This window comes from Protopterus annectens, chromosome 4.part0 (genome assembly GCF_019279795.1).
Source record: "Protopterus annectens isolate FY-2018-M chromosome 4.part0, PAN1.0, whole genome shotgun sequence".
In the NCBI taxonomy this organism is placed as follows: Eukaryota; Metazoa; Chordata; order Ceratodontiformes; family Protopteridae; genus Protopterus; species Protopterus annectens.
In genome coordinates this window covers 13,170,156-13,177,981 of record NC_056733.1, presented here as the reverse complement: position 1 = coordinate 13,177,981, position 7,826 = coordinate 13,170,156, and the positions used below count along the sequence as shown (strand labels likewise).

The 7,826-nt window shown below is 37.4% G+C and overlaps 1 protein-coding gene across 1 annotated transcript in view; it reads right to left on the bottom strand.

Moving 5' to 3' along the window:
- Window positions 1-749: 749 nt before the first annotated feature.
- The window catches only part of RHBDL3 (rhomboid like 3), a 951,138-nt gene continuing 944,061 nt past the window's right edge, over window positions 750-7,826 (bottom strand). The window contains exon 14 of the mRNA XM_044068052.1: window positions 750-7,582. Coding sequence (XP_043923987.1) covers window positions 7,311-7,582 — 272 coding nt within the window. The 3' untranslated portion in view covers window positions 750-7,310. The remainder of the gene's footprint in view (window positions 7,583-7,826) is intronic.

The following is a 7,826-nucleotide window of genomic DNA, read 5'->3' as shown; positions in this document are numbered from 1 at the left end:
ATGTACTACTGATCACTCAGGTGAGTGCAGAAGGTGTATACATGTGTTAGTACTACTGATCACTCGGGTGAGTGCAGAAGGTGTATACATGTGTTAGTACTACTGATCACTCAGGTGAGTGTAGAAGGTGTATACATGTGTTAGTACTACTGATCACTCGGGTGAGTGCAGAAGGTGTATACATGTGTATGTACTACTGATCACTCAGGTGAGTGCAGAAGGTGTATACATGTATTAGTACTACTGATCACTCGAGTGAGTGCAGAATGTGTATACATGTTAGTAGTACTAATCACTCGGGTGAGTGCAGTTGTTTTCTCTACCCTGCTCAAAAAGAGCTCACCAAATAAAATGTCTCCCCTTCAAACACTTAATATTCCTTTAAGGCTTTTGTATGCTGCATTTCTGCATTCTAACTACAAAACGTCTAGGATTAAGACATAATGACAATACTGAAATCTGTACAGGCTGCAGAGGTTTCTTCACCAACCTGCTTCCTCTCTCACCCTTCTAAAAATTGGGTTACTGCTTGCACATGAGTATTTCTCATGAAAATCATACATAACAAGACATAAATTCTGTTTCAGCCACTTATTCATCACTGATTTGCTGTAACAGACTGTGTTCACACAGCTAGTATTGGTGTTAGTGGTGGGCCTGTACTCACCCACTACAGACCCTTAGTTTCTTCTTAAAGATGAAATACTGTTTTGTTGAAGCTTAGATAACTAATGAAAGAATACAGAGCCTTGAAAATTAGAACATATTGTATTTCACACAAAAAAGCAATAAAGAACACTGTATAATGACAAAGAATATCTTAGAAGTGTACATGATTTCTACACTTTTTTTTACAGTTCACTGTAAAGCATTCAAAGTGGATATCACCATAAATAATTTAAACTCCTTGTAGCTCAGCATCAAAGGCACATACAAGTTGTTCCAGCTTAAGCTCACACTGACCTAGCATTTCTTGCAGGTTTACAGTTAGAAGGTGGCAGGCAGCACACTTACTTTGTGGAGTTTTGTGAGCTGCTTACCCATATATAAAGAACAGTTTCCTTTAATACTTAATATGCTCCTGCCTGATCTGCTAATATTACTTTCAGTTTTAAATAAAAATATATCTTTTGTATAGCACCCTTTTGCTAAAAAATAAATAAAGATTTAAAACTAACCGCTTGAGCTCCTTGAAGATGTCATGATAAAAATGTGTTCAGTCAGTTCTCCTACATCACCTTAACAAAGCAAGTAATTGCAAGAAATAAAAAACAAAATGCATTTTGCAGAACACATTTTTTGCTACTGCTGCACATTCTTTGCTACTGTAAATAACAGAAATATGTTTTACATATCTTCACCATGGAGCACTTTTTAACCTCTCTTGGTAACATTTGCAGACATACTTTTGGAAAGGGACTTGGACATTCACTACCTTGTTGTTGGTTAATGTTAAAACTGAATTTTTATTCTCTCCATAACTGTCCCTGAGTATGGATACTTTTCATGTTCCCATGGAAAAAGGTACTGTTATATCCCTTCTGTAAATCAAGCAATAGCGCATGCTGCAAACAGGGACTTCGTAAACAGAAAAAGAAATTCCAAAATGTAGCAATTAATCTTAAATGGATGATTTAGAAAAATGTGTTACAAGTTTCGCAAGATTGGTTGGCTAGAAAATTCAATTGTGCATTGTACATTAAGACACAAAGCAGCATTACCTTTATGCTGCAATATAGTACATGAAAGTGTAAAATATGGGGTGGCTGCTCTGTTACCAAGAAATGTAGCTCCTTAAATAAATGCTAACTTTGGTTTATATGGAAATGAAAACTTAAATAAATTATGTACCATGACTATTACCTAAAAAAACTTGTGAAAATATTCTAAGGCATATAGATACACAATCCACAACTGCTATTAAAATGATCTACAATAAACTGCTAGTTGCATACATAATCTTATTATATATAAAGAAATACAAAAAATAAACAATATTTTCTTCTAGTACAGTACCTAGCTTCAGAGGTAACAGTTACATGGCACTTGACAGAGTTCATCCTGTACGCACCTTGCCAAACACAGGAGCCTATTATTGATAAGAAACTGGATGAACCAGATACAAATGGTGCATACTGCTTGATATGTGACACATGCTTAATTTTGTAAGTGCATTGAACCTTGTTATGGGTCAACTCAGCCCTTGGTCTGGTATACTGGTCTCTCTACGTGTCCTGTATTATAACATAATGACTTTACTGTTTTAACATTAGAAGAGTTATGAACTCACATTAGGTGATAGAAGACAATATACTAGAGTGTATGAGTATTTGAATTCACATCATTATGCATACTTATACCATAACAATAGGCCTGGAAGGCTGACTTAAAGAGTCAGACTTAATTGAGATCTGTAACTTTTCAGAGCTGCCTTTTAACTGCATATGTAATGATAAATTTAATTTTTGCCAAAGTTCTTGCTATCTTGCTAAGTTAACTGCACATGTCTTATATGCTTTACCTTTGCAGAAATTATGGATATTGCCTCCAGAGTAATTTATAGTAAGCAGCAACTAATGAGGACAAACAATTCCAAGCCACAGGGTAATATTCTAACCCAGTCTGCAGCACTTTCATAAGGGAGAATTGTCTGCATTGGAGAAATGTAGCTTTCAGTTAGTGCTGCGTAAAGCAGACATTAAAAGGCTCTATTCTTCTTAACATACTGGCCCAGGCAAACCAGTAACTGTTTTAGTAGTTGTTTCTGATTTCTTATCCATGCTGATACTAACCAGAGTCTGTGCTGGAACAATAGTGAAAGCCTTATTGTCCACATAATTCCTGCTGCGGTCATCTGAAAAAGTGTTAAAAAATGGCATTTGAGACTGGTTATAAATGGACTGACACTGACAGTGGTTAAAAATGGTACTATGATGAGTCTGACAAATAAGAACTGCATGTTATTTACCCATCACTATTAGAAAGGAATCTATCACAACAGAAAGAGTGGACATGAATGATGAAGATCAGGAGTAAATATAGGAAGACATGGTAAACATGTTGGGCAGGATCAGGCAGCTGTAGTAAGAGATGCAGGAATTGGAAAAAGAACAAATTCAAGTAGAACTGGAGAGCAGGGAAAGTAAATAGTGAAATGGGGAAGTGAGGGACGGATGAGGGGTTGCTAGTATACAAGCTTAAAGATTCAAATAAGAAATCAAAGGTGGTTGGAGGATTACCATAAATAAAGAGATAAGAAAGGAATTTTGGAAGTTTTATGGGAATTTGTTACAAAGGGAAGTTCAACCAATGGGAAGAGTCTGAACTAGAGGAGGAAGACAGAAAAGTGATGCATGAAGAGGTGAGTGTAGGAGAGTTGGTAGTGACAATCAGGCATGTGAAACAGGGGCATCAGAGGGGACTAGATGGTTTCCTAATTGGGAGTGCAGGTAGAGGACTATTTAACAAATCTATTTAACCGTACAGATGAAGAAGTAGTTTTGGAATCAAATTTGGCAAGAAGCCATGGTGTTGTTGTACAACAGGAGAGAGACATAGGAAGGAAAACTTTGTAAAATACAGACCGATTTATTTAGGCAATAGTGATGGAAAATTTACAGCTAGGGTACATGCATCTAGGCAGAACATGCTTTTACCAAAGCTGCTGCAATAAACACAAGTAGGTTTTGTGAAGGTATGTCATCCACAGCTCAGTGGAAATGACTGCGAAACTTTAGGAGTTGGTACAATAGGGAACAGATAAGAGGGGTGAGGTGATACAAACACTCAACACATTTTATTTGGCAAGCATGGCAACTATGAGACAAGTACTGGGAGAATGAAGAACTTTATGGAGCATTAGAGTGCTGTATATAAAGATGAATGCTTAAATTAGTGTTAATGGAGACATGCCAGATAAAGTTACGTTAGAGAGAGAAATCAAGACAGTAATGTCCACTGTCTCTGGGAATTCTTGTTTTGGTCATGAAAAACTCAGCAAAGAGAATAAATACACTGATAGAAAATTGGGGTGTGAGTGGTAAAAAGAGTCGTATACATTTGCTTACTGATGACTGTATGCTATTATTAGAGAATATGAAGGGGGTGTTGCTTTAAGTGGTACAGCTTTTGATGGGTCTGGAAAGAAATGAGGCTTTGAGTATGATTTCAGGAAATTGTCATTAATAGGGATGGGGAGGATAACAATATTCGGTAGCACTGCTGTGGTCATGCGGGGGATGGGAGCTGTCGATATATATTTAGCAGTGAAAAATCTATCTGACAGTAGGCGAGATTAGGAGGAAAAATGGAGAAGAGTTGGGATATGATAACTGGAATACAAGACAGATGGACTAATACAGTTTATATGATGAGCAGGAGAAAAGAAGTGGTAAAGGTGACCATGTTACCTCTGGTAATATATTAGCTGAGGCATGTGCAGATTAAATCAATGTTGGGGGTGGCTTGGAGAGGTACAGAAAGTATGTGATAGCTTTGTCTAGACAAGATAGAGATGTAGGATAGAGATGGCAAGCATGTGGGCCTGAAAGGTGGGATGGGCCTGAATTAAAGAAGTATGATGCGGCAGTGAATATTGTGAAAGACTGATAGAACTGGAAAATTATAAAGTCAGACGGATGGTTTGGGAGGATAATAATAGGAGAAAGGAAAAGAACATCTTTAGAGAACTAGAGAAATGACGCAGATACAGGAATATGGGTAAGAGTGATGGGTCCAAAGGGGACCACAGTGAGGGATATGCTAACTGAGAAGCAGCAGAGGTAGCAGCAATTATTTATGGGTGTGTAATGGAAATTAACTGAAATATATAGTACAGATACAAGAAGACAGAAACAGACATCAGTGTATATTCCATAAGGAAGTGATGAGGAAGTTTGGACTGACACTAGATGATTAGCTAATGCCCAGAGACCTAATTGGGGGATAAGCTGTAAGAAGGGAAAAGGAAGGCTGGAGAGGACCACTATAAGTTATTAGGGGAAGTGACCGTGCAATTATAGAAAAAGGAAGGACAGGACAGATATATAGGGATTTGGGGGAGGAAGAAGAACCAATATGCTTTAATACGCTAAGGGAGAAGTGGATAAAATGGAGCAGGATATGGCAGATAATGAAAAGTGGTCAGAATCATGGGAGTCAGTAAAGTTTTTAAAGTGAAAGTGAGTGACCAACATATGAGGCTGTTACACAGATGGGATAGAACCTCAAAATATTAGGCAACAAAGGCTAGTGAGAAAGTCTAGAATGTTGGAGACACAGACACAAAGCACTAGATAACATACATATGTGGGTGGGAGTGTAAAGTGTGCAGACAGGAAGGCAATATGGACTAAGCTGTAAAATACAGGTATAAAGGAAAGGTAGGTGTTACTTTTATCTGCAGTGGATGAAAAGCACGGGACACGGGGAAGAGTAGAAATTAAAGCAATGGTATTGGTGGTGGGGTGGCTGACCAAGGAAACTGAAAAAGGTAGAACGCAGGGCTATTGTGGTACTTATTCAGTGTCAAAGAAGAAAAGGCAAGTAGTGGTAAATGAAAGCAGTAGATGGTGGGTGAAAAGATTACAGAAGAAATGGTATACAGTGTGCAGAGGTAGGTAGAAGAGAGGCAAGAGGAGGGTTATAAACTGAGGGAGGAGATTATTTTGCAGTGGACAGGAAGGGTAAATATGGCTGTACATCTATATCATGTTCATGTAAGGCATGCATTATTATATACAGATAGTGCTTTGTACAAACAAAAGAGAAAATGTCAAGATTCCTCTGTTATTACGTTATTCTGATCTAGGAAATAGTGTATGATATGTCTGGAGGGGCTAAACAGTGCACTTGATCTGTTTATGAAATGTTTGCATTTTCAACAAAAATGATTTTGAGAGGGGGAAAAAAAGCGTAAAGGAATCCAGATCATGCACACACAGTCATGCAGCATGTTGCCTCAGGCCAAACTTGCCTACTAAATTCAAACTCCCCTGCTAAGGCTGGCCAGGATAACTAAGCATCGGGGAGGGATGCACATAGTGACAAAACTTGAACATCTTTCATGATAATAAGAATTTACTATTCCATCTCTACTGATGACTATCCTGAACCCACCCCCATCTGCTTCTCTTACTTCTTTGTCACTGAAGGTATGCAAGAAACTGATTCAAGCCTACTGTTGATAAATGAACCAGCCAGATTTTTTATGAAAATCCACTTTTATGGTATACCCTACCATTTGCAGATGTGAAATCACCTATAAAAAACATATAGTTGTAAACAAATCAAATATGGACTATAGTTTCAACAACACGGGAATTTGATTCATGTTTGACCTTGCTACCAAGCATGTCAGATATCATTGTCACACCTATGCACTAACACCATTATTTGAATCTGTATTAGATATGATTAGCTCCGGTATTTTATCACAGTATAGTTATAAGGTGATGAGAACAGTTACTGTTGGAATATTGCATGGCCACTTATACATGGTCACAAAACCGAATCTAGCATATTGTCCCTGCTATTAGAACAGTAATCACATTGCATTATGGAACACTGGTGTTTTTTTTTTTTTGTTAACAAACCACGGATTTTCTTTTACTTAAATTACGAATCTGTTTTCAGTCAAAATTAAATATTCAAGTGTTTTAAAGGATGTTTTATAATCTGCAGGAACATCATTTTTCAGAATGTTTATTTATTACACCAGTCTTTTCAAAAGACTGACATTCTGAGAAATGTTTTTAGTTTTTGCTTCTTGCAAATCCCTATATAACTAACTCCAGTGTTTCACATGGTCCTAAAATAAAGATAATCCATTTACAGAATTTCATTATATGGATTTCTAACAATTAGATTCCAATAACTGTAATTCATGCAATCACATTTGGAATACTACAGTAAAACTGTTCCAGAAAGTAGGCTATACAGTAACTGCAATTTAAATAATGCAGTCACTTTGACTGCATATGGAATGACTTAATCAAAGCTGTGCTTGAATCAACAGTTTGTAACATAAGTTTTCAGAATACTTATTACAAATAATGCAGCCACGTGGAGACAAGATATTTCATATACCTACAAAATGTAATAAACACATCTGGGTCACTGCACATGAAGCAAACCCATGGGAATTCAGTAGAAAATGTCTTCATTCAGACTTTTCTGATGTTTTACATCCTAAATATGACTTCACTCTGGCTGCTCAAGTCCATGACTTGTAAAAATCATATAAAACAAAACTGTTGTATTTTGCTGGAAGAAATGTTAAAATGCATTCACAATGTCTCATCTGTAGATTTCTACGGAGAAGGAGGCAGTTTCAGATCAAGCAGGCTGTAGGCAAAAATGTTCCATAGTATAGCAAACAGTAAGAACAACACATAGATGAAAAGAAATATCCACCAGGAGGACTGATCCTGCAGCCTTTGTTCATAGTTTCTGAGGATTACCACACCTAGAGTGATTCCCACCACTACTCCTCCAAGGTGGGCAACAAAACTAGGGTGAGGGCACGGAGGGTACAGAGATGGGTGGAATCGCAGCCACACAGCCCTTCCAAATTCAAAACTCACTGAAATGAGTAAACAGAAAAAAAAGTTACATAGAGAACCCAGCTTCTTTAATTAAGTTGAGAATTACAGTTCATAATTCAAAGGTAATGCCAAAGCAGAAGGCTTTGTGTGTGTGTGTGTGTGTGTGTGTGTGTGTGTGTGTGTGTGTGTGTGTGTGTGTGTGTGTGTGTGTGTGTGTGTGTATACATGCATATTTCTAGTTACACTACTGGGATAACTGTGTTTAGGTACCAGAAGGGGGCG